This window comes from Sebastes umbrosus, chromosome 8 (genome assembly GCF_015220745.1).
Source record: "Sebastes umbrosus isolate fSebUmb1 chromosome 8, fSebUmb1.pri, whole genome shotgun sequence".
Taxonomy (NCBI): Eukaryota; Metazoa; Chordata; class Actinopteri; order Perciformes; family Sebastidae; genus Sebastes; species Sebastes umbrosus.
In genome coordinates, this window is record NC_051276.1 from 34,367,105 (window position 1) to 34,393,626 (window position 26,522).

The 26,522-nt window shown below is 41.3% G+C and overlaps 4 protein-coding genes across 6 annotated transcripts in view; 2 read left to right on the plus strand and 2 right to left on the minus strand.

Moving 5' to 3' along the window:
- The window catches only part of sh2d3cb (SH2 domain containing 3Cb), a 39,488-nt gene extending 21,594 nt beyond the window's left edge, over positions 1-17,894 (plus strand). For all 3 annotated transcript variants that reach the window (XM_037777864.1, XM_037777865.1, XM_037777866.1), the window contains 6 exons: positions 12,335-12,777; positions 12,897-13,012; positions 13,566-13,737; positions 14,883-14,994; positions 15,091-15,297; positions 16,029-17,894. In XM_037777864.1, coding sequence (XP_037633792.1) covers positions 12,335-12,777; positions 12,897-13,012; positions 13,566-13,737; positions 14,883-14,994; positions 15,091-15,297; positions 16,029-16,198 — 1,220 coding nt within the window. In that variant the 3' untranslated portion in view covers positions 16,199-17,894. The remainder of the gene's footprint in view (positions 1-12,334; positions 12,778-12,896; positions 13,013-13,565; positions 13,738-14,882; positions 14,995-15,090; positions 15,298-16,028) is intronic.
- Positions 453-10,980, minus strand: LOC119492961 (UDP-glucuronosyltransferase 2A1-like). The gene is made up of 2 exons (XM_037777890.1): positions 10,871-10,980; positions 453-3,485 (listed from the first exon to the last, which is right to left on the minus strand). The coding sequence occupies exon 2, from the start codon at positions 3,469-3,471 to the stop codon at positions 1,891-1,893; it is 1,581 nt and encodes a 526-aa protein (XP_037633818.1). The 5' UTR covers positions 3,472-3,485; positions 10,871-10,980; the 3' UTR covers positions 453-1,890.
- LOC119492962 (UDP-glucuronosyltransferase 2A2-like) lies at positions 6,777-10,950 on the minus strand. Its single transcript, XM_037777891.1, has 2 exons — positions 10,871-10,950; positions 6,777-8,865 (listed from the first exon to the last, which is right to left on the minus strand). Exon 2 carries the CDS (start codon positions 8,849-8,851, stop codon positions 7,271-7,273), a length of 1,581 nt encoding a protein of 526 aa, XP_037633819.1. The 5' UTR covers positions 8,852-8,865; positions 10,871-10,950; the 3' UTR covers positions 6,777-7,270.
- A 1,328-nt stretch (positions 17,895-19,222) lies between the features above and the next one.
- tor2a (torsin family 2, member A) lies at positions 19,223-26,177 on the plus strand. The gene is made up of 5 exons (XM_037777930.1): positions 19,223-19,427; positions 21,530-21,795; positions 21,879-22,054; positions 22,182-22,309; positions 23,002-26,177. Exons 1-5 carry the CDS (start codon positions 19,307-19,309, stop codon positions 23,244-23,246), a joined length of 936 nt encoding a protein of 311 aa, XP_037633858.1. The 5' UTR covers positions 19,223-19,306; the 3' UTR covers positions 23,247-26,177.
- Positions 26,178-26,522: the final 345 nt, after the last annotated feature.

A 26,522-nucleotide genomic window follows, 5' to 3' on the forward strand; every position in this document is an offset into this window, starting at 1 on the left:
CAAAATTAAGATGCAGTTTTATATTTTGTTTTTTCTTTTGCTGGAAAAATATATAAACAATATTTCTGAATCTTATTTTAAAACCAACTAAATGAGGGGCGCCCAGATGGTGTAATGGTTAATGCACAGCCACAAGGTCCATGGTTTGATTATGGCTGGGGACCTTTGTTGTCATACTCCCTCTGTCTCTGGGTTTCATGTCTCTCCACACGGCTCTCGGCTCTCAAATAAAGGCAACATGCCAACAATTATCTCTAAAGGATACCTGCTGTGATGTAAAAAAAGTAGGTGAGGAATAAACAGAAACTTCAAACACAATGGCGATGTCCAACAAGTGCTATCTGATTACATCAACCCAAAACTAATTCAGCTATAGTGTAAGAAGATACCAAACAAAGCTGCTTGGCTTTGGTAGTTAATGACAACACCTGCTTCAAGGAACACAACTGTAATTTAATATGTCACCATTTATTTTATTTTCCCTTAATATAACAGAGGCAAATACCCATTATTAATCATTTACACAAAAATGTTCTTGTCTTTGTGCCTTCCAGTAAACACATTCATTTGTCGAACGATAACATGACAACATCATATCATCACTGAAAGTCATATTATTGATTCATCACCCAGCCCTAGTGATAGACAATCACAAGATACATGAGTCAGTGCAAAACATCCTTCCAAACATTCCTTTATATGTACTTCAAACTTATAACTTCACTCAAGGTCTAACATTTTACATTCAACATTTTTGGTGCACAGGTGTTGGGGTTATCGTAAAATGTTTTAAGCTCCTTTGATTCTATCTGTTTCAAATACAGCCCGACCAATTCAGTGACTTGGCCAATGTTATCAGATGATTTGAGTTAATCACAGATATATTTGTGTTGGCGTATGTGTCAGGTGATAAGTAACAAGATTACTGCAGTACATAAGTGCCAAAAGATAAAACAATTATTTTAATGTTCAAAATAAAGATGTGCTCACACCACACACACACACTACTTTATTAAATGTTTGTTCATAGTAGTTCATTATAGTTGTAAAGCTGCTATTTTATATATTTAAAAAAGCAGATAGCTTAATGGTTGAGGCACTGTTGGCTCTCAAATAGAGGCAACATGCCGAAAAATAAAAATCTTTAAAAAATCAGTAACAACTCAATGGAAGAATATCATTGCATATTATATCTCAACATAATCACATGTTAAAAAGCTGTAAATGAATGTGAGAAATAAACAGAAACTTCAAAGACAGTGGCAATACCCTACAAGTGCTGCATCTGATTACAATAACCCAAAACTAATTCAGCTTTACAAGTAGTGTAAGAAGATACCAATAAGATGCTTGGCTTTGCTTCATGGAATAGAACTGTAATTTAATATGTCACCATTTAATGTAGTTAGCCTTTATGTAACAGAGACAATAACTATTATTAATAATTTACTCAAAATGTTCTTGTCCTTAGGCTAACCCTAATGCTGAAAATCCAACATTCAGAATCAAGATATTTGATACAGAACTGGACACTAAGCAAACTAAGCATGAATATTTGTTTTCAGTAACCTCTCAGAAATGCAAAGCAGGAAGACAAATTCTGATTAAAAACTGAAAGAGCATTCCTGGATCTGGACTAAAACATGAAGACTTGACTCAAGGTCTAACTTTCCACCAAACTGCATTAAGTTATTTACAGTTTTTTTTAGACGTCTCTTTAACTACCTAACACAAACACATAGAACAGAAACATGACCTTTTTACCTTACAGTGTGAGACTGTTTGTATCTTGCGCAGGACTCTGAATACAGATCAGAACAGTTTAGGAGTGTTTTCTTTACAAGAAATCAGTAACCAGAAAATGTGACACAAATATCTTGCAGCACATCATCATTCCTTTTTGGCTTTTCCTCTAGAAAAAACTCTGCGCCACAAAAACTTAACTGCAGAAATAAAAACAGTAAATACTAGCAAAATAACTGCCAGCAGAGACGTCACCACATCAATTGAATAGTACTGGATCGTGGACATCTTGTAAGACTCTGTCCTCAGATGCGCCGCTCCTTTGTGCCTCATGACAAACTCGATCCAGAACATGGCCCGGTCCATTGGTTTCATGGGCTGGTCTCTCTGCAGGTTGGACAGCGTCTTCATCTTCTCCCTGTAGGTTGGGTCATAGAGCACCTCCTTCAGCGCCTCCAGGAAGTTGTCTTTGTTCACAGTTGCAATGTCCAGGACTTTGGCCACGCCTCTTGCTTCCATCCTGAAGAAGTTGTCAGGCTGGTCGAACATGAGGGGCAGGCCGACCAGGGGGACGCCGTGGTAGATGGCCTCCTGGATTCCATTGGTGCCTCCGTGGGCCACAAACACTCTGGTCTTTGGGTGACCCAGGAGGTCATTTTGAGGCAGCCAGTCCAAGAGTAAGGTGTTGTTGCCGAGGGTGGATGGTCTTTTGCCTTTTTGCGCCCAGATCACCTTCTGAGGAAGTTGGGCGAAAGCAGCGGCAATGTCCTCAGAGATGTCCTCAGGAAGTTTTTCCACCAGAGTTCCCAATGTCATAACGATGACGCCATGCTCACCAGAGCTCTGGACAAAGTCCTCTAGTTCTTTAGACAGGGGCTTGGAGGATTTGCACTGAAATCCTGACATGTAAATGACGTTTGGCATTGTGGGTCGTGGGTACTCGAAGACAAAATCGTTCCTCATGAGCCAGATGTCTGCTGCCTGAAACAGCTCCATGTAATATATATCATTTCCAAAGTAACGATGGACAAATGGTGTGTAGTTTGGTTCTGTGACATACCAAATTTGAAGACGTGTGAAGATAAAGCAAAGAAAGTTCTTGACCCGCTGGAGAAACGTCATCTTGTCACTCAGCTCTGAAGCTGGTACTGGGACATATGACAATGGGCAAGGTGCGATTGCATAATGTGCCTCACCCTGAACAGTCCACCTCACGTTGAAGACAAACGGAAGACCCAAACGGTGAGCCAGAAACACCCCTGCACCATGTGCAGGGTCCGTCAGAACCATATCATATTTGGCATCGCGGAGGCTCTGCATCAGTTTGGTATTCTCAAATAACTCCTCCACCATCTGAATCAGCTTCTTATGCATCTCATAGAACTGTACCACCAGTTCATACTCCAGATATGTACGGGCCCAAAGCGAAGCACCTTGCCGCCGCATGTTCATCAGTTTGGTTGCAAATGACCCAAAGCGTTCTTTATCAAAACCACCTGAGGAATCCATATGGATGGACTTGTAGTAAGGGGACTCTGGCTTGATGTACCAGCTGTCTGATGCCCGCATCACCGTGAGTTCGTGGCCTCTGGAGTGAAGCTCCTCAACAAGGACTTTCATGTTGACCCAGTGGCTTCCATCAAAGGGGAACACCAAGATCTTCCCTCCTTTTACCGAGGGTGACGAGCAGAGCAGCAGTGCAAGTACCACCAAGACCTGTCGGTACATCTCTGAAAGAGATTCTGACAAGAGATGTAAGAACGTTAGATCTGTCTCTCTGAACAAGGCTTTACAGTTCTTGAGTTCAAGAGTATGCATCAACTTAAACAACTGAACATAAAGAACTTAAAAATAGAAAACAGAGTTGTCTAATTTCAGCCACTTATAGTTTTAGAAAGGTTTTTGATGACTATAGATAGTTTTCAGTGACAAACAGTGATGGGCGGCTAACACTGGGAACTCCATAGAGCTACCGCACAAACCTGTCAAATTTTTATTTTCTACAAGTGTTTAGCTCACCTCTCAAAAGAGGAATAACAAAGATATACACTGATCAGCCATAACATTAAGAATACTAACAGGGGAAGTGAATAACATTGACTATCTCATTATAATGGCACCTGGCAGTAGGGGGGATATATTAGGCAGCAAGTGAACATTTTGAACTTTGAACTTGTGTTGGAAGCAGAAAAAATGAGCCAGCGTAAGGATGTGAGCGACTTTGACAAGGACCAAATAGTGATGCTAGACGACTGGGTCAGAGCATCTCCAGAACTCCAGCTCTTGTGGGATGTTCCCAGTCTGCAGTGGTCAGGACCTACCAAAAGTGGTCAAAGGAAGGAAAACCGGTGAACTGGTGACAGGGTCAGACCCGAGGCTCATTGATGCACATGGGGAGCGAAGGCTGGCCCGTGTTGTCTGATCGAATAGAAGAGCTACTGGAGCTCAAACTGCTGAAAAGTTAATTCTGGTTCTGATAGAAAGGTATCAGAACACACAGTGCATCGCAGTTTGTTGCGTATGGGGCTGCGTAGCCGCAGACCGGTCAGGGTCCCCGCGCTGACCCGTGTCCACCGCCAAAAGCGCCTACAATGGGCACGTGAGCATCAGAACTGGACCACGGCGCAACGGAAGAAGGTGGCCCGGTCTGATGAATCACGTTTTCTTTTACATCATGTGGACGGCAACGAGTTGGAGGTATTGACTCGGCCTCCAAATTCTCCAGATCTCAATTCGATCGAGCATCTGTTGGATGTGCTGGACGAACGAGTCCGATCCACGGAGGCCCCACCTCGCAACTTACAGGACTTAAAGGATCTGCTACTGACGGCTTGGTGCCAGATACCACAGCAGACCTTCAGAGGTCTAGTGGAGTCCATGCCTCGACGGGTCAGGGCTGTTTTGGCGGCAAAAGGGGGACCTACTGAATATTAGGCAGGTGGTCATAATGTTATGGCTGATCGGTGTACTAACTGCAAGTCGTAGGCAGGTGTGAACTGTATAGAACACCCGCTGCGGTATTTCAATCATTAAAGTGGTTTTCATTTGTGAAGATTATCTTGCTGAACAAAATGTGTAAATGTCATAATCGTTTGTTTGTCACAGATCTCATTTTCTGCAATAATCCAGAACCCAATGGAACAATCCCATCGGCTTTTTGTCGATGGAACCAGGAGGATGCTAACTTCCTGGTTGGCCTATAAAAATACGCCATCCCTGGAGCACTCTATTAGCATCTATATGTTACTTACAGTTGTATGGTCCATTGTTTTCTTTTTTAAGGCCGAAAATACAACTTTGAGAGTGAACATTTTAACAAACAGTGTTGGAAGACATACTCAAATATTTTGCTTCAATAAAAAGTAGTAATACCACAGTGTAGAAATAGTCTGTTACAAGTAAAAGTCCTGGAATCAAATGTTTACTTAGGTAAATGTGCAAAAGTATCAACATCAAAATATACTTAAAGTACCAAAAGTAAAAGTATTCATTATACAGAACGGCCTTTTTCAGAATAATACAGTAGATATTATAATCATTGATGCATTAATGTGTTCATCCCTACACTCTAAGAAAACAATCCGTAGAAAAACAGATAACGTCCTGGCAGAAAATTACCAGTACGTTTCCGTTATGTTTACGGACATTTTCTTCAACCCTAAAATGTAAATTTATGTAAATTTACAGTATATCCTCCGTACCGAGCCAAATAGCAGGCTCAACCTCTACATTCTGGAGGGAAAACAGACACTAATGCTAGCATTTGTACGTCATCAGTCTTTGCGGACCACCTGAAGCTAAAACTGGAGCTAACTCTACCTGACGTCCACTGAAGTCTAAAATATAAGCTTTGGTAAAACGTAAATTATAATACCAAACTTGCGTTAGTCTCAAAATGAGTCAGCAAAACATTCCTGGCGTATCTGGTAACGTTAATGGTCGACAACAGATGAACTAAACAACAAAAACATCTTTCCAACTAAAACGATACTGAGCTAACGTTAAGTCCTTAACATAAATCATTTTGGTTAGACATTAATTGTTGATTTTCTTTTACCACAGAAGTGTGAGAAAAGGTTTCTCCAAATCCGAAATTTGAACTAAACTTTGCCGTGTGTGATGGTCTCTGCCTCTTCCAACTTTCGCGTTAGCGGAGGTTCTTGTTCCCACAATGCAACGCGGTTTTAAAAATACAGGTAAAACAGAAAATTCCTTCATATTAACGCGGTGCATTGGCCCGTATTTTTACAGATTTTTCTTAGAGTGTATAATGTTGCAGCTGGTAAAGGTGATCTTATATTTTAGTATAAAAAATATACTGCTGGGTAGTTTGTGGACTTCACTAAGGGATCAATAATGTTTTATCTTTATCCATAATAATACATCATCATTTATTTGTTGAATATATTTTGTACTAGTAATCTGAATCTCAAAAGTAAATAGAAACTAAAGTTAACAGACAAATGTGGTGCAGTAAAAAGTAGAATATTTGATGTAGTGGAGTAAAAGTATAAAGTAGCATAAATTATCTCAAAATGTAACTTAAGTACAGTACTAGAATAAATGTACCTTGTCACTTTCCTAACAAATTATAAAATGTTTGATACATAACTGGACAAAGATGACAACAGAAATTGCGGGTTGGGTAAACTATGTACAGAATGTGTTAATTTATGAAATGTTTGTTTCAATTCCTTCTTGAAAATAAGGCAAAAAGGAAGAGACATTTTAAAAACTAAAAAGTTGTCATAGAACACATACCTTAATCAGATCTGTACAGGTGATTAGTTAAATATTTAATTGCGAAAATTGTTTTGTATTTTTTAAAATACAATATAGTTGGAATCATTTTTATGACATTAATAGGGATATTTTCCATGTTTCATTGTGTTTTTATTGTATACTTGTACACTATTTATGTAATACTGTGAGTCATTGAATATATGCGAAAGTATATATAAAAAAGATTCCACTGTTATGCAATGCATTAGACCAAACTCTTAATATATGTAAAACAAAAACTTCACTAAATCATTTTGTTAGTTTTTATTTACAGCCTGAAATCATTATTTGGAAAACATGAATTTGTGGAACATGAACATCAACATACTCACCAAAAATCATGAACAATTATTGACTCATCATAGTGATAGACAATCACAAGATACATATGCCATTTGTTCATTCATTTGATTTCATTTAAGGTCAATAGTTTGTGAGAATACTTTATTCAAAAAACCTGAAAGAAATCCTTCAAAAGATATTCCTGGATATTGACTAAAAGCTGAAAGCTTCACTCAACAAACACACAAACACACAGAACAGAAACATGACCTCCTTTAGCTGAAGTCGTTAAACAATATGAGGTTTGTGAGCGCATTCAGCTGCACTCATGTTGCATGTTGTGGTACCAGTGTAAGGCTGTTTGTATCCTGCTCTCTACAGAACAGTTTACAAATGTTGGTTTTGTTTTTTTTTTACAAGAAATCCGGATCCAGAAAATGTGACGCATCCTGTAGCACATCCATCATTCCTTTTTGATTTTGCCTCCAGAAAAAACTCTCCGCCACAAAAACTTAACTGCATAAATAAAAACGGTAAATACTAGCAAAATAACTGCCAATAGAAACGCCACCACGTCAATCGAATAGTACTGGATCGTGGACATCTTGTAAGACTCAGTCCTCAGATGTGCCGCTCCTTTGTGCCTGATGACAAACTCGATCCAGAACATGGCCCGGTCCATTGGTTTCATGGGCTGGTCTCTCTGCAGGTTGGACAGCGTCTTCATCTTCTCCCTGTAGGTTGGGTCATAGAGCACCTCCTTCAGCGCCTCCAGGAAGTTGTCTTTGTTCACAGTTGCAATGTCCAGGACTTTGGCCACGCCTCTTGCTTCCATCCTGAAGAAGTTGTCAGGCTGGTCGAACATGAGGGGCAGGCCGACCAGGGGGACGCCGTGGTAGATGGCCTCCTGGATTCCATTGGTGCCTCCGTGGGCCACAAACACTCTGGTCTTTGGGTGACCCAGGAGGTCATTTTGAGGCAGCCAGTCCAAGAGTAAGGTGTTGTTGCCGAGGGTGGATGGTCTTTTGCCTTTGTGCCTCCATATCACCTTCTGAGGAAGTTGGGCGAAAGCGGCGGCAATACCCTCAGTGATGTCCTCGGGAAGTTTTGCTACCAGGGTTCCCAATGTCATAACGATGACGCCATGCTCACCGGAGCTCTGGACAAAGTCCTCTAGTTCTTTAGACAGGGGCTTGGAGGGTTTGCACTGAAATCCTGACATATAGACGACGTTTGGCATTGTGGGTCGTGGGAACTCGAAGATGAAATCGTTCCTCATCAGCCAGATGTCTGCTGCCTGAAACAGCTCCATGTAATGTACATCATTTCCAAAGTAACGATGGACAAATGGTGTGTAGTTCGGTTCTGTGACATACCAAATTTGAAGACGTGTGAAGAAAAAGTAAAATAAGTTCTTGATCCGCCGGGGAAACGTCATCTTGTCAGTCAGTTCGGACCCAGGTATTGGGACATATGACAGTGGGGAAGGTGCGATTGCGTAATGTCCCTCACCCTGAATAGTCCACCTCACGTTGAAGACAAGAGGAAGACCCAAACGGCTACCCAGAAGCACCCCTGCACCAATCGCAGGGTCCGTCAGAACCATATCATATTTGGCATCACGGAGGCTCTGCATCAGTTTGGTATTCTCAAACATCTCCCCCATCATCTGAATCAGCTGTTTATTTAACTGATAGAACTGTTCCACCAGTTCATACTCTACAGATATACGAGCCCAAAGCGAAGCACCGTGCCGCCGCATGTTCACCATTTTGGTTACAAACAACCCAAAGCCTTCCTCATCAAAACCAGAAGAGGAATTTATCGTGATGGACTTGTAGAGATGGGACTCTTGTTTGATGTACCAACTGTCCAATGACCGCATAACTGTGAGTTCGTGGCCTCTGGAGTGAAGCTCCTCGACGAGGACTTTCATGTTGATCCAGTGGCTTCCATCCACAGGGTACACCAAGATCTTCCCTCCTTTTACCAAGGGTGAAAAGCCGAGCAGCACCACAAGTGCCACTAAGATTGGTCGGTACATCTCTGAAAGAGATTCTGACAACAAATGTAAGAATGTTAGATCTGTCTCTCTCAACAAGGCTTGTTGAATTCAAAAGTATGCAATTTAACAATTAACCGAACATAAATATGGAAGCTGGACTCATTTGCAAAGTATGATTAATGGTTTATAAAAATGAGGTGACTTACTGTGTTGCACAGGTGTTGAACCTCATGAAGAATTAAAACTGTAGATTAGACTACCTGATATAAAATTAGAATCAATTAAGATTAAAAGCACCATGCAATAGCAGAAACATGTTTCATCTTTATCATGCAACACCTGTCGTTCTAGATCCTCTCATTTTAGTCTCATCGGTGCAGCCCGGTATTTGGAAGCTGTTTTGCAGGAAGACAGTCATATCGAAGAGGACGTGTTGGCAGTTCAAACAAACTTTAAAAAAAAACTGGAGATGTACTGTAAGTACGGCAGATGTAAAATGGTCTTTTTATCACCACAGATTCTTTCCAACTCATTTTGGTGGAGAGTTTGGAACAAGTTTAAAAAAAAAAAAGTACTTTGTTCTAGTTTGAAAATCACAAAGTAAGATGATGTTGGTCAAAGGAAAGGAGCGCTTATCTAATCAAGCGTAAAGGGCCCGGTATAATTAGCAGGCATGCATGCGGTTTCTGTTTATACTGCATTGGGTATTTGCTGATGTGTCCTCACATGCACTGATGGCGTGCACAGTCTTAAAGTTTGGATCGCATTCCACACAGAGGTCCACATGGACCTTTGTGGACATGGGCAGATAACGATATTTACGTGGATCCTTGCAGTAAGACGTATGCAAATGTTTAACCACTTATTTTAAATGACTTTTCAATCATAATTTATTTATTTAATCCATTAAGATAAAAGCCAAATGTCCAGTTGACTTTGGTGAGTAAGACTGTTGTGTGATAGGCAATGCAAAATAGCACCAGAGCACACGGTTATTGTCATATTCTCTACACAACAGCATAATTTTTCCGGCTCTGAGAGGAACAAACTCCACCTACTCACATGTTGAGAGCAAAGACTGTTAATCGTTTCAGTAGTGCAGATAAAACAGAAGCGGATGCAAAGCACTGTAAGATCCTTCCACAAAGGATTTTTTCAGCAAAACGGACACACACTGCTCCAAGACTTACATAACTTCCAGATTACACAACCACAAGCAGGGTGGGAATTACTGCCGCTTACTCCCAGGAGGTTTACAGTACAACAAGCTGTTTGGATTGGGTAGATGTTTCCCTCTCTCTGGTTTCACCGCTTTGTGTTCATGTATCGCTCAGTAATGATAGGTGTCGAACTATAAAAAGGGGGGTGTAATATCAGCTGCCTTTTGTACTTACAAGGTCCAAGCAAGGTCGAATAAGCTTCTCACATATGGTGCTAACAAGAATAGTGCTTCAAACAAACCTTGAGACCGGTGCATCACTTAATGATGTGGGCTATTTTCTTAGCTAAACAATTTATAACTTTTACTGTGAATGTGAGAGTTGAGAGCAATGCATTAAATAGCCAGGACTACCTGTAATAAATACAAGTGCAGGAAAGACCCTGACATTTCTGTTCACAGGAAACCCGAGGCACTTTTTGTACTCCGATACGCATCTCTTCCCAAAATACTTCCTCAATGTTCTTGCTTTAATTTAACGTTGACTGATTTGTGGTTTCCTGTTGCCGTGAGTCGGCTCATCCAAACCTCTTAAAATCAGATTTTCTTCTCATAGTTTATAAGATGAACTTTAGGAGTTGTGAATGAGCACCGTTTACATTCATAAAGAGCAGCCGGTCTGCTACTGTTGAGCTTGTCAATACGAAAACATCTGGAAGTCTCTAGAGACGGTCCATCTGCAAGTACTCAGCTGTAACACTCATGCAACACGAACACAAAACAGCTGCGCTGAAACATCAGTAAACATGCTTTTAGCTTTAAATTAACACACCACCAGCAGTAACCCCAAGATTTTAGCCTGTATAAAACACTTTCTCGATTCGTTGATCTAAACTCACCTAAGAGCCGTCCCCAGTCAACCGATTTACGAGCTTGCTGTTTGTGCGTCCAGCCTCCCTCACTGCAGACGGCTGAGTGAGTGTCGTGTAGCTCTAAACGGTCAGAGCAGCTCGGAGGGTGTTAGCCTGAACCGGACTCTAAAGTTCAGTGTGTGTGTGTGTGTGTGTGTGTGTGTGTGTGTGTGTGTGTGAGTGTGTGTGTGTAGTATGCAGTAGTAGCAGGTTGATTACACAATCTGAATCAGAGAGATTCTCACTTGGCAAACTTGGACCTCGACCGCAAGGTGTAGTGCTGAGATAAGACTGATCTCTGGTAGCAGGTTAATATGGAACAAAGGAAAATTTAACCTGTTTGTTTGTTTTAATCCTTAATAAATCACATTTCCTTCTCTTTGTCCTTTCTGTAAACACAGTTTTTCCAGCAGCGTTTATTTTGGTGAGCAGTGACCTTAAAGTATTCAGAGGCAGCAATAATAAACACTGAATAGTACAAGTAAAATAATAATAATAAAAAATATATATAGATGTTATGATAAATACCAGAGGAAATAAAAAATTTGATTTAAAAAAATCTAATGAAAAATTTAACAAAATAATTATACAGCAAACCAACAAAAAAAACATAGAAATAAAATGTGAATGTGGAGAGAAGGCAGTTGAATTTAATCATCTTTACATTGCACCTACATACAGTAGACAGATATCCTTAGTCATGGTTGTTACGACAGTGTGATGTAATTTGAAGGTTATCAGCGTGTAACCAAACAGCGTACTAACACATGAACTACATGAACTACATGAACTACATGACCTTGTTCACTGACTTTAAAACAGTCGATATGTTCTCTCCTGAGACATCAAAACAAATATGTTTCACACAGAAGTGGAGGTGAGGGATTTTTGTCAGGAAAAAAGGACAAACTGCCTTTTACAAAAAAAGCCAACTTGACTATGAACTCCTTTGTGACAAGCTAGTATGACATGGTTGGTACCGATGGATTCGTCAGGTTTTCTAGTTTCATATGATGCCAGTATCTTCACTCTAGCTTTACAACTGAGCCCACTACAATCTCCGAAAATTAGATTGCGTTAATGCATTAAAGACATTTTCTTCTGCTTTTCTTGAAAACTGAGTTAAAATAGAGTTTCAACGATTAATCGATTAGTTGTCAACTATTAAATTTATCACCAACTATAGGAAAAATTGAAGAAAACAAAGTCTAAATTCTCTGATTGCACCTTCTTAAATGTGAATATTTTCTGGTTTCTTTACTCCTCTATGACAGTAAACTGAATATCTTTGAGTTGTGAACAAAACAAGACATTTGAGGACGTCATCTTGGGCGTCATCTTAGGCCCTACTGACTAACACTTTAGTCATTTGATGGGCCGACAGAGTAAAAGTGGACTGAATTATTATAGAGTTCATAAACTCTGCTTTCCCCTCTCTTCTTCCATCTCCAGCCCCTCAGTCTAGAAGCCCCAGCAGCAGCGTGGCTCCGTCCCCGTCCCTCTCCAGGCGCTCGGATACCGCCCGACGCCTGCCCTCCCCCAGCAGCACCCTCCACAGACCCCAACCTCACCTGGACCTGGACTCTCTGTCCTCTGATGCAGGTGGAAGCTGCTACACGGAGCTGTACCCCGGCCCCCAGAGCTACGTAGAGAGGCTGCGGGTGGAGGAAGGCTCGGTGGGCGTCGTCGACCCGCTGAGGGTGGAGGACGGGAACGTGTACTTCTCGCCGGTGGTTGAGACTGCCTCTTCTTTCAGACCGAGCAGGTACCAGTCGCCGCTGATGGCCAAGGAGAATAAGCCGCTGGAGGTGGGCATCCTGCGGAGGGTGAAGGAGCTGCTGGCCGAGGTCGACCCCAGGACGGCGGCCAGACACATCACCAAGGCTGACTGCATGGTACCGTTTAAAGCTGCTGTGATCGATAGTTTTAGATTAACAGGAGCTATTTAGAATATTCTTATCAGGGATATACTTAACGAAATTATACTTAAGTATACTTGACTGGTGTTTCCCAGGTGGCTAGAATTCTGGAGGTGACTCCGGAGGTGCAAAGGATGATGGGAGTTAGTTCTGGGATGGAGCTGCTCACGTTGCCACATGGCCAACAGTTGAGACTGGACCTGCTGGAGAGGTGAGTTAAAGCTGCCTTCACATGATAAGACATTTGCTAAACGGTAAAGGGTGGCGCAGGTATAATATGTCCTCGCGTTTTCCACATGCACACCTACAAAACACACAAAAACTTGCAGTTTTTATTGATTCATGAAAATGTATTGGGCATCAGAACTCACACTATTGAGCCCTGTGTACTCATGTTTACATGCTAACGTCGGCTTATAAACAAAAATGTGATGGCGTGTTAGATTTAAAAAGCTGTCATGTCACATGTTAAACGTTAACAGTTTGAGTGCGGGTGAATGGTGTAAAACAAAGCTGTACAGAGGATTTAGGTAACAGCATGACCTTTCCTCTGGTGCTTACTTATAGTAAAAATCTAAGAACAGCAAAGTCGTCTCTCCATTGTTCATCCTCGTGTTATGGGGTTGTTAGTTTTGACTTTTCGTGAGAGGAGATTATAATTTACCTCCTAAAGCAATATATGATTGTTGTATCTGGTGATATAGGTTCGATGTGACGACGCGATTGTAATAAAGGCTAAACTTTAACGTTGAACCCTCCTGCAGGTTCCAGACCATGGCGATCATGTTGGCGGTGGACGTGTTGGGCTGCACGGGGACGACAGAGGAGCGGGCCGGCCTGCTGCACAAAATCATCCAAATCGCAGCCGAGCTCAAGAGCACCATGGGCGACATGTTCGGCTTCGCAGCCGTCATGAGAGCTTTAGAGCTGCCGCAGGTAAACATGCATCACACACACACACACACACACACACACACACACACACTGGAGTTATGAGATGATGGGGAAAGAGGGGGGGGCGTAACGTGCAGCAGATGTCCCTGACTGACTAAGGTATCAGTATCATAAACTATAACCTCGTTCAAGTTCAGTCATCTGCAATAAAACCTGCAGAATAACCCCTAACCCAACAACGGGCACGGCTGTACGTAACACTGCAGCACTATATTATCTTTGATTGGTGCTATAAAACCGCTATATTATAATGTTTATTCATGTCAAAGTGGGCAGCATGACATGGCAAGGTTATGTCAGCAGATAAAAAGATGAAAGAAAGAGATAAAGAAATATCATGTAAAATTACCTTTTTTAGTTTATTCCATGTCAGAATAAACATCCTTTTTAAGGTGAAAAAATTGTGTTTCATGCACTGGTCAATTTAGAGATTTGGGCTATTTTGCGTCCATAACATGTCTTCTTTCAGACTAGACGGAAAGAACACACAGTTAGGTGTTTATTTTACTACTTTGTCTATTTGCGTCTGTAGATTTCTCCTAAATTCACCAAAAGGTAGCATTAGAAAATGCCTCATTTGCATATTTAAACCTCACGTTTCAGAAAACTTGTATTAAACTTGCCATTACTACGTTGCAAAAGTTAAACTTAAGACCAACACGTTCTAACGTAAAACTGAACGAAACGTCATGTTTTGAACACAAACAAAAAGGTTTCTTTAGGTTAAGGCAATAAAACTACAACTTCTTTAGGTTTAGGCAACAAAACTACAACTTCTTTAGGTTTAGGCAAAACTACAACTTCTTTAGGTTTAGGCAACAAAACTACAACTTATTTAGGTTTAGGCAATACAACTACAGCTTCTTTAGGTTTAGGCAAAAAAAGCATTTAGAGGTTGCTGTTGTGTTCTTTTATACCTTCTTTCGGTGACCTACCATGTGAATAGATGATAAAACCTACTAGTGGGTGTAGTAGGCCCCTATTGACCCACATCCATGAGGCTTATAGTGACTGATAACGCCTATTTAATAGTCTGACAACAGTCTAATCGGCTGAAATACCAGTGTGGGCTAAATTAAATTGTCATTACTGCCAGGTCTTAATGGTGATGTCTTTCTGTCCCTCAGGTGTCCCGTCTGGAGCAGACCTGGACGGCGTTACGGCAGCGGCACACAGAGGGCGCTATCCTCTACGAGAAAACTCTGAGGCCGTTTATGAAGAGTCTGAACGACGGCAGAGGTAGGGATGGGGGGTCGTCCTTCACGGCCCATTTGTAGCGCACACTTCCCTTTAAACAAAAAAAACACTGACTGTGTCTGTGTGTCTGTCCTCCAGAGAGCTGCCCACTGTCCAGCACCACCTTCCCCCACATCCTACCGCTCCTGTCTCTGCTGGAGAAGAGCATGGCGGTGGGTGAGGGGACAGAGCCATGGGAGACGGTGGAAGTCGGGGTGGACGTGGTCATGCTCCACCTGGGGGCGGCGAGGACCATCGCCCAGCTGGGGGGCATCTACCGCTCCAACGCTGAGACCAAACTACAAGGTGAGAGGCTGCATCCATCCATCCTCTGAATGCTCTAGGTCTCTAGTTTGATCCATCCATCCTCTGAATGCTCTAGGTCTCTAGTCTGATCCATCCATCCTCTGAATGCTCTAGGTCTCTAGTTTGATCCATCCATCCTCTGAATGCTCTAGGTCTCTAGTTTGATCCATCCATCCTCTGAATGCTCTAGGTCTCTAGTCTGATCCATCCATCCTCTGAATGCTCTAGGTCTCTAGTTTGTGGCTGTAAAGTTTCATGAGGCTGTGATTATCCTAGAGGTCACCACAGGTCATTTTATACAGTGAGGTCAATGAAATGTCTCCTATGGGGACTAACATCATCACACATGAATACAGTTGGGCTCATTGGATCCACCAGAGTCTCAGCTTTACAGTGAGACCCAATTTATGTGATTCAAGACTGTTTAGGGACCCCAGTATGCAGAAATATTCAAACACACCATTTTAGAATAGGAGACAATAACACATTTAAACTGCATGTGATTATCATAAAGTGGGCATGTCTGTAAAGGGGAGACTCGTGGGTACCCATAGAACCCATTTACATTCACATATCTGGAGGTCAGAGGTCAAGGAACCCCTTTTGAAAATGGTCATGACAGTTTTTCCTCTCCAAAATGTAGCGTAACTTTGGAGCGTTATTTAACCTCCTTCACAAGAGAGTATGACATGGGTTGGTACCGATTGTAAACTCTGCTGTTGATGTCGCAGGTTTCCAGGAGCAGGCCGAGGTCCTGGAGCTCTTCCTGACCGACTTCCAGATGAGGTTGCTGTGGGGGAGCAGGGGAGCCGAGGAGAGCCAGGCTCTCCGGTACGCCAAGTTTGACCAAGTGCTGACCGCCTTGTCCAACAGGCTGGAGCCGCCTGTCAGACCACGCTGACCCCAGACCTGTTGTTAATAACTTTGTTTTAATTTTTTTTATCCGGTGGTGAGCTCAGACAACACTAGATGCAGATGATGGTGGAGGCACTGGAAGAGTGAGGTAGTACAGCTCCCTGGAGGACTAAAGATGCAACAGCAAGACGCTGCAAAATGTTCAGTCGAGTAGCATCACAGCTCCTGTTTCAGTGCTTTGTTTTCTCACAAACTCACTTTATTCTCATTTACCACCAACATCTATATTCTTAAAGGACCAATATGTAATATATTTATTATAATAAATCATAAAATGACCATGATATGTCATCAGAGATTAAGGAAACATGCTGAACTGAAATACTGGCTCCTCCGACAACCTCTCCATTCCGGTCCAGAACGTCTGTTTTTGTTTTGGATCGGTGTGATGCCGTCCACTGACCATTTCAACACCCCGTTGCCACATATGAAACAAAGTGGCACTCAAACAAAGCCTTCTGCAGCCATGGAAGCAAGCAAACCAACTGGATCAACAGAGATAACGTTCACGTAAAGGCCCAGAAAAACCAACACGACATCAGAGAACGAGCGGCGATGAAGGCCGACTGTCGCGTCGCCTCACGTCGCCGTGGTCTTGGCCGACAAGACGCCTGCGTGAGAGGAAATAACTCACCACACCAGCAGGCTATGTAGTTTGTATTCATCATTCATAAAGGGAAACAGGAAGACCGAGGACGGAGGATATACAAGACGTTGTTATGATACGTACATGAATCAAAGCAGCGTCTACCGACCACTTTCATACCCCTCATTCCCACATTCAGCACGCTGAATCGGCCGAAAAACTTCCGACACGATCAGACTAGAGCCGACGGTGCGGGACACAACCGCAAAAACTAGGCCGACAGACGCTCACCGACGTCCGACATCTCTCTGTGGTCGTGTGCAGCTGGTTATCAAGTCAGCGAGTATTTGAGACACACAGCCGGTGAAGTGATTCACTGCTGCTGTGTTAGAAAGCAACTTGATCCTTCCAGCATCTTTTATTTAATATGAGGACTTCATCTGTCCCACAATGAACCAAAATGTGAATGGAAGATATCGGTGTAAATAAGCGGTACTGTGCAACAGGTTCTGTTGCTTTTATTCTGCAGAAAAGACAACAGGAAGATGTTTTGATGAAGACGAGGCTGTGCTTCGGTCTGTTAGAGATGTTTTTATGTCTGCCTGAAGGCTGGACCTTCCCTAAAGAACTCTTACCAACTGTATGTCATATTGTACAACCCAATAACAGAATAACATTGTATATACATTTCCATTTTTTTGTATTATGTTTATGTGTTAATCATTAGGATTTTCTAATTTAAATGTTTAATGTAATCAGTGCTGGGGTCGGTTCAGAACTTTTCTTTTTCTTCCTGTTTCCTTCAAAATTAAAGCTGTACAGTTCTTCACAATATCTCACATATCTCTCATTATCACTATGTGAACTGGAGTTACTGAACTGACCCTAACCACACAGGTACAGAGCATTTCTATTACCTTATATAATATCTAATATTTATCTGAAATGTGAAATGTTAAATAAACATGTTTACCTCACTGTCACAGTTTATTGGATGAAACTGTCACGTTGTCGGCTGACTCATCCTCTCACTTATTTGAAGACATTTGGGATTTTTTTTTTTTAATGTTCTTCGAGGTGTTATGAAATCTGACGTCCCAAACGGACGTGTTTTGGTGCAAGATGGTCTGATTGTAAATGTAGCTGTGAAGGAGCATGCAGTAAGTTTATCACAAGAACCTTAAAACAGATAACAGATGTGCTGCCATAAAAAAGTTGTATTACCCCTACTCTCATGTGTCATGGCTGGAATTTAAAAAAAAGAATAATTAATAAATAACATAAATAACATAAATAAATAAATACATTAAATAAATAGATAAATAAATAGATAAATAAATAAATAATAATAAATTAAAAAATGAATGAATGAAAAAATAAATAAATACACTGAAATACAATAAAATTAAATAAAATTAAACAGAGTTTTTTCAGTTCAGTTTTTCCGATCTGGCCATTTTTTCTATAAATACAAAAAAAAAATACAATTAATTTCCCCATGGTTCCCTAATCGACCATTACCACATTAATATCACCCTCTACTGTATAAATTAAATTTTTTATGATGTTTTATTTTTATTGTTCTGTATTTCTGTACATGATTACACTTCATTATAAATGTAAATGTCTAATATAAGTGTCTAAAAGTTTATTTGCTATTGAATTATTTGCTAATAAAACAGATGTTTTTTGCTATTACACCAAAGTTTCTATTTCATTCTTTCCTACCACGTTTTGCAAGTATGTCCAGTATAATTAGATAAATTCTTATTTGAATATATTTATAATAAAACACTGCATATACAGCGATACAAGAACATTTTCCAGATGTTGTGCTTTTAGTTTGGACTGTGATCCTCCAACGTGTCCCACACACTACGCCTAATGCCAGGTGCTTTTTATTGTTTATTTAATTTAATTTAATTTAATTAAATTTAATTAAACCAAACAAAGTTTCTTTAGTTCAGTTTTTCTATAAATACAAAAAGAAATACACTTAATTGCACCCTCTACTAGATAAATGACAATTTCTATGATTTTTTTTTTATTGTTCTGTATTTCTGTACACGATTACACTTCACAAATGTAAATGTCTAATATAAGTGTCTAAAAGTTTATTTTCCGTTGAATTATTTGCTAATAAAACAGCAGTTTTTTGCTATTACACCAAAGTTTCTATTTTATTCTTTTCTACTACATTTTGCAAGTACGTCCAGTATAATTAAATAAATTCTTATTTGAATATATTTCTAATAAAACACTGCATATACAGCGATACAAGAAAATGTTCCAGATGTTGTGCTTTTATTTTGGACTGTGATCCTCCAACGTGTCCCACATACTACGCCTAATGCCAGGTGCTTTCTGGGAAATGCAGTCCCCTCTGTCGCTTCGTTACGTGTGTCTGGACGCCTACTTCGAAGTATAAAAACTACAAACTGACCGGTCGTCGTTGTGGAGGAGGAGGAGGTCTATTCAGTGTTTTCTGTCTGCCAGCAGGCAGCCAACATGTTGGCCATCCTGTCTGTGCTGCTTTTATATCTTTTTAATCCGGTTTGTGGCGTTTTTCAGGCACTTTACTGCAGCATATCAGAGAGCTGCGACTGCGACTTCAAGCCGAATATCAGAGGTAAGAACTGATGACGTAGCGCACTGTTAGCTCTGTGCTAGCTAGCTAAGCTAAGCTAACTGGCTAAACAGAGCGAAAGTGAGACACGTGATTTATCCAGTAGCTTAAACACGTGTGATATGTTTTGTTAGTGTGCAGAGAGAGTTAACTAACTGGTGTTTTTAGTCCACAGTTCACGAAGAGTTAACTAGTTCACTGCTCTGCTAGTTAACTAGTTAGCTGTTATGCTAGTTAGCATAACACCGGAAGTGACTAATAAACATTGAAGAAGGTTTATGGAAACTGGTTCTCTAGACCTAGTTCAGACCAGGGTTCAGACCAGGGCTCAGACCAGGGCTCAGACCAGGGCTCAGTGGTTCTCTAGACCTAGTTCAGACCAGGGTTCAGACCAGGGCTCAGTGGTTCTCTAGACCTAGTTCAGACCAGGGCTCAGACCAGGGCTCAGACCAGGGTTCAGACCAGGGTTCAGACCAGGGCTCAGACCAGGGTTCAGACCAGGGCTCAGACCAGGGTTCAGACCAGGGCTCAGACCAGGGCTCAGCAACCTTTACTCTCTAAAGACACATTTTAGATATATAAATAATCTGTCTGGAGCCGCAACACATGTGATCATTGTGATGAAGGTAACACAGTTTATAGTCTAAGTATATAGTATATCAGTCTAATGCAGTGAGGGCCAAAGAGACAATGTACTACGGAGTATTAGGGCCACATTGAGGGAAAACACATCTGAGATTTACAGAAGAAAGTCATAATATTACGAGAAAAAAGGTCGTAATATTACGAGAATAAAGTCGTAACTTAACTAGAAAAAAAGTCGTAATATTAAGAGAATAAAGTAATAATTTACGAGAAAAAAAGTCGTAATATATATAATGAGAATAAAATCATAACTTTACGAGAAAATAACACGTACAATTACTACTTTATAGTATTATGACTTTATTCTCATAATATTACAACTTGTTTTTCTCATAAAACTTTTTTACTAAACTAAACTTTATTATCATAATATTACAACTTATTTTCTCTTAAATATTTTAATTTATTTTCATAATATTATGACTTTATTCTCTTCTAATCTCAGATTATTTTTTTCCCCTCAATGTGGCCCTAATACGTACCATAGACCTACAACAATGATGAATAAAAATGAAAATGTAAACAAAAAACAGTATCAGTGTCAGTAACATTGTGACTGTTACTCTGCCTGAGTAAACTGGGATGAACCAAAGGAAAAATGTACATTTTTATCCTCTCCTAAATTGTTTTCTAGATCAGACAGTGGATAACACCATTATAGCAACGATGCCATGCACAGATATGCAACTGAATTCATTCAGCAACTCCTCGACTACAACTGGGCCAAAGCAGATATAAATAACACAAAGCACATAGATTCTATAAAGGTTTTAGTCAGGATAGGACCAGGAGGACTCTCCATCTGGCACACTTGGATACCCAAAGTGTGCCAAATGGGTTTTCTACCTCTTGAAAGTGAATCTAGCTCTAAAATACTCCTGATATCCACTACAGGAGGCTACGTGCACATAATGGAGCCTTTGGCCATGACCTTTACCCTGAGCATCATCACATTCTACCATTGAGCACAGTATAAAATCAATAAAAAAAAAACTAAATTGTATGATTTTGACTCCAAATGGAGTAGTTTTATTATAATAATGAAATATGATCAAGTAAAACTTAGATAATAGGCCTCGTCTTTTAGAAACAATTCAGAAAAAAGACCACCACAGCATTTTATGGAGTTTTTAAAGGCAGTGTTTTAACAGTTCGTCAAGTAAAAGAGGTTGGAACAAATCATTGTTTTGCAAGTTGCAAGCTCTGAACCGTGTTGTTAATATGCAGTTTAAAATGTGACAGTAACAATCTGTGGTAACTTGCATGGGAATTACATGGTAATAGACAGACTAGAATACATCACTGCTGTATTCCAGAGGTTTCATATTGGCATTTGAGAGTAAGAAATTCTGACAACCATATATTGGGAAGTTGTGGACGGTACAGTCATTACATTTGAGGGATTTGAGGTGTTGAGGATGGTCGGTAACATTACAACATCTTTATTTCCTGACAACCAGACCTGGAGTGGGACCTCTACAAGAATGTTTACGGACAACATCTGGCCCAGGAGATCGTGTCAGAGGAGGTGGCGAGGTTCCTTCGGAATAAAAGCCCCGAGCGGCCCCTGGTGCTGTCCTTCCACGGCCCCTCTGGGACGGGAAAGACGCTGGTCAGCTCCATGCTGGGAAATCACCTGTACGGCTCGGCGATGAGCAGCCCCTTCGTCCACCAGTTTGTCCCCACGCTGCACTTCCCCTCATCTGACCGGGTCAAGCAGTACAGGGTGAGTTAGGGATCATCGTGGTAATCTTGATTTTAGCAGTAGTTTACGTCGTTTGTGACTAAATCTAAATCTTTGTTCTGCAGAAGGAGTTGAAGAGCTGGGTGCAGGGGAACCTGACGGAGTGCGCTCGCTCCGTCTTCTTTTTTGACGAGATGGAGAAGATGCCTCCAGGTCTCATCGACGTCTTGGAGCCCTTCCTGGGTCCCTCCCACGTCGTGTTTCGCACTAACTACCGCAAGGCCATCTACGTCTTCATCGGGTACGCACACATGCACACGTTACTTAGCGTTGACATCCAGGAAGTCCAGTTAAAGTCCACAAACAATACGTCAGCGTAAGACAGTTTTTTCTGGCCTCTGAGTGTGTTGTGTGTGTTTTCTCTGCAGCACCACAGGACAGGAGGTGATCAACAAGATGGCTCTGGAGAGCCGGCAGGCCGGACGGGATAGAGAGGAGATCCAGCTGATCGACATGCAGGACGCCATCGCACGGACGGTTTACAACAGCACAAAAAGTGAGTGTCTTACAGACTGTATATTTGCCACAACACTTTGTTTTTCTATTTATAAAATCACATATCAAAGTGCGGATTGAAAATGTTCCTTCTGCCAATGATAACAAAAGATCATTGATCACTTTTTTTTTATGGTCGCTACTACAAACATGAGTGGTTTAATTGGTGTTTATCTTGTAGTAATCAGTATATCTTACTGGTGCACAGTCTGCGTAAAGCTCTGTCTTCTTTTTCATTAATCTGAGAAAACTATTTTGAAAAATGTGGGTATTTATGTGCACTCACAAAGCTATGCTAATTAATTTTTAGAGCTCCGTTGTTTACATGTAATTTTTCATATTCCTTTTATAGAGCCACAAATTAGTCTTGATTATGGAAAAAATGATTTGCTGCTTCTCTTAACTGAATATCTTTTGGACTTTTGGTCAGATAAAATATGCAACTTGAAGAGATCACCTTGGACTTGAGGACATTGTGATGTGCAATATTCATTTTTTGAAACATTATTTGGGCTAAGGATTGAACTGCAATAGGTGTAAAATGTTCTGAATTATATTACGTTGAATAATTACATTACCATAATGTTTTAGAGACGATACTCAGCGCTCTGCAGCGGTGCACAGTAATGAGCTACGTGTCGGACACACCGACGGTGTCAGATGAAGGAAACTGACGTGAGTTTCTCTCTCCAGGCGGCTTCTTCCATTCCAGCATCATCCAGCAGAAGCTCATCACCCGCTTCGTGCCCTTCCTGCCGCTGAGCCGGCGCCACGTGGAGCGCTGCGTCCGCTCGCAGCTCTGCCAGCGGGGCAGCTGCGGCCGCGGTGACGTGGTGGAGGCGGTGGGCGGCGACATGACCTACACTCCCGTCCAGGGACATTACTTCTCCACCACCGGCTGTAAGAGCGTCCCCGCCAAAATCAACCTCTTCCTGTGAGCCGAGAGGGGGGGGGGAACTGATGGTGTTTTTAAGGACTGAAAGGGAAACTCCTTCTGAGGTGAGTCGGTGAAGAGAAACAGATCTCTGAGTTGATCGGTTTCTCCCACGTGGAGGTCGGCGAAGCATCACTGGAGCAAGGACGCCTCGTGGACTTGGAATCAAGGGGAAGCAGCTCTGTCAATGCGAAGGTTCCCTGAAGGCGTCGTCGGTACACGTCCAACAGTGAGCACAGGAGAGTTTATTCCCTGAGCGTTAACCAGGAGTCATGCAGCGCTCTACCTCAAACCCAGCTCTACCTTTAATATATGAACTCGGTACAGGGTGCTTTCATATCTCAGCTGCAGATGCCATCAGTTAATTTGTTTTAAAGTTTATTTATTCAGTATTTATTTATCTTTTTCTCAACACCACCCTTCACACAGTCACACAGGTCACCCACTGGTGTCCACAGCAGGTCCGGTGCCTTGCTCACCTGTTATGCCTTGTTCACACTATACGACTTTAGCCCTGATTTTCAGCTCCCCGACTAAAGCTCCAGATCAGAGGAAAATCAGCGTTGGCTTGGCGCTCACAAACCGGCGCTCGATTCTCATGTGTGAGCAGCTCAAAGACGCTCGCCGAGAGGCTCGCAGTCACATCCCAGATATCTATCATGCTAAACATCTGGACCTGTCGGGGACTCCGGCCACGAGCTACAGCCAATGAGAGGGGTCGCCTGTAACAACAGGAACTTAAGATTTGTTTATACTTGCGCAGGCCTCCGTAGATGACAAGTGCACTACGAGCATGCACAGAGGCGTTTATGCTCAGCGCGTTGTTCGTTGCAATATGCTCCGAAAACGCCAGGAGGCGTACAAACTAAATATTCTGTGGATAAGCAAGAAGTCAACGAGTGGTACCGGGAAGGAAAGTAGGCCGCCTGGCAACAGTAGTGAACACTAAACTCTGACGTACGTACCGCCAAACATTGCATTTGTGTACTGGAATTATTACTGTCGCTTACCTCCAAGGCGTTCATGTCGGTGCGTAGTTAAAAAAATTCAGAGATGCACAACAGAGTACCGCTCAACTTGAGGAGCCTTTGCGCACCACGCGAAAAGCCAAGATGATGTCATTTTCTGGCGCTTGCGCACCTCGCACCGCCTTCACTACAGCAAGCATAAACCAAGCTTCACTGTATGTGCTGCATTTGCAATGCGGAGCAAAGTTGTTGTTGTTGTACCGAGAGGAATAAATAGTAAACCAGACGTGTGTAAACTGGTGGAAACAGGCTACTTTGTGAACACGTACCAACAACAACATCAGCAATGTGTCTCGTGTATGGTATCACGTCATTAAATGTATATTTCTTGCGTGTTTTTAACGTGACAAAACGTAGTTTGGAGACGTCATCTGGGATTCCTCCTGGTGAAAGATCATGTAGTGCCAACGGTCAGTCATGAAGCGTGAAAACCACGACGACTTAAAGACTCCTGATTACAAGACAGGAAGTAGTGTGACCAGTACAGAGATGTGAACACTTTGAAAGTCATGTAGTGTGAACTTATCTTTAGTTGACGAACAGCAGTAGAAAGCAGCTCGGCCTCTTTTCTCACTGATAGATTTTTTTTACTAAAAGGGATCAAAAGTTTCAAACAAGTTTTGTTGATTTTTAATACGTCTGAATGTTTTAATTTGTGCGAGAAAAAATCTTTATGTTCAACACAAAGTTGCAAAGAGTTCCTAAACTTTTCCGAAGCTGAGACAATGTGTATTTTAGCTGGATTACAGCACATTTTGGCTTCATCTAAACAGCTGGAAAGTGACTCAACTTGTGTGAAAGTGTCAAAAACACTAGAATAAGAAATACAAGTTTCACTTAGCGACACGTAGAGTGATTGGGATGTGATTCCATGTGAGGAATTCATGAAATAGGACAGATGTTTTTGGCTCATGCCGTCATTGGCGCTGAACCAAATCTAATAAATATAATGCAACAATATACAGTAATTATAATGATATCTACCAATACAAGTCCTTCAATAAGAACCCAGTAACTTGTGACTTCACTCAGCAACTTTCAATTAAACATGTGTCGTACCAAACTACATACAATAAGTATTGTATTATACCATATCTGTAAGTATTAGTCTTCTGGAAGACTATTTTAGTTTTTTTAAATGAAGGAAGAAAGATTTTACTTGAAAACAGCTTCTTTGCTGCTGTCCAGCACATCCTTCGTTGTGCCATCAGGGGGCAGTAAAGACTTCATTTTGCCAAGACTGGAAGAGGTGAAGCAGAGTTCACCAGCAGCTCAGTGCATTTTAATTCAGTTGTAAAAAAAAAAAAGATATTTTATTTAGTTTCTTTAATGTAAAAATGTCTAAGTGCACTTTACTTCTATGGAGGATAAAAATGGAGCTGATGTATCACTGAGATCACTGAGATGAGTCTGTCAGCCAAAATGAATACTGTAATTCGGAAATATTGCCACGAGTTTGAATTGTTTACAACTAATTAATGATTGTATTACTTGATGACTGTATGAAGACCTGCGGCAGCAAGTCAGACTATTAAAATACTCTGAAAATCAAGCTTAATTGAATTTACAAGTGCAGTACAGCTATTGGTTCCAGTGTTTTATTTTCTACCACCAGACTCCATGCAAATATCATTCGTTTTTAGTCTGTAGGTTTCACTGCCTTCAGAGGCCAGTCAGTGAGAGTATTACCACTTCTTACCCTGCCAATGAAAGACATGATCTCCCTTTTTAAGCCTCAACAATCACTCTCAGAAGCAGACAGTGTTTACAGGGTTGTTTGTGTGGCTTCTTCCATAGTTATATAGGCCACTATGTTTCCAGTTTCAGCCACTGAAGTGCCTGGATGTTGGTGGTGACCGAAGCCAAATGCAACTTGAATTAAAAAAAATAAAATTGAAATGCACAACAAAACTGTTGTTCTGTGTCATCACCTCAAAACATTTGCGAAGCTTTTTAAAAGGATGTTGAAACCTGCATTGTTTACGTTGAGGACTACTTCTTTCTTGGCACATTGCAACACAACACACATACATTGCATGGCCACATTTAAAAAAAAAACAAAACATCATGTAATGTAATCAGTTTTTACGGAATCGTCCATTATCAATGTTTTATATAGGCAAGACAGGTTTACTATAGTACCACTAGTGGCCAGATACCTCACAGAGTGTCATTATTAATATAAGAACAGGTGGAATATACACTAAGTCAGAGGTCAGCAACCTGCGGCTCTTCAGCTCCTCTCCAGTGGC

Excerpts from the sequence above, each read along its gene's own strand:
- LOC119492961 (XM_037777890.1), bottom strand. The coding sequence starts at position 3,471 with ATGTACCGACAGGTCTTGGTGGTACTTGCACTGCTGCTCTGCTCGTCA.
- LOC119492962 (XM_037777891.1), bottom strand. The coding sequence starts at position 8,851 with ATGTACCGACCAATCTTAGTGGCACTTGTGGTGCTGCTCGGCTTTTCA.
- tor2a (XM_037777930.1), top strand. The coding sequence starts at position 19,307 with ATGTTGGCCATCCTGTCTGTGCTGCTTTTATATCTTTTTAATCCGGTT. Across the intron at positions 19,428-21,529 it reads CTTCAAGCCGAATATCAGAG|ACCTGGAGTGGGACCTCTAC; the intron begins GTAAGAACTGAT and ends CCTGACAACCAG. Across the intron at positions 22,055-22,181 it reads GCCATCTACGTCTTCATCGG|CACCACAGGACAGGAGGTGA; the intron begins GTACGCACACAT and ends TTTTCTCTGCAG.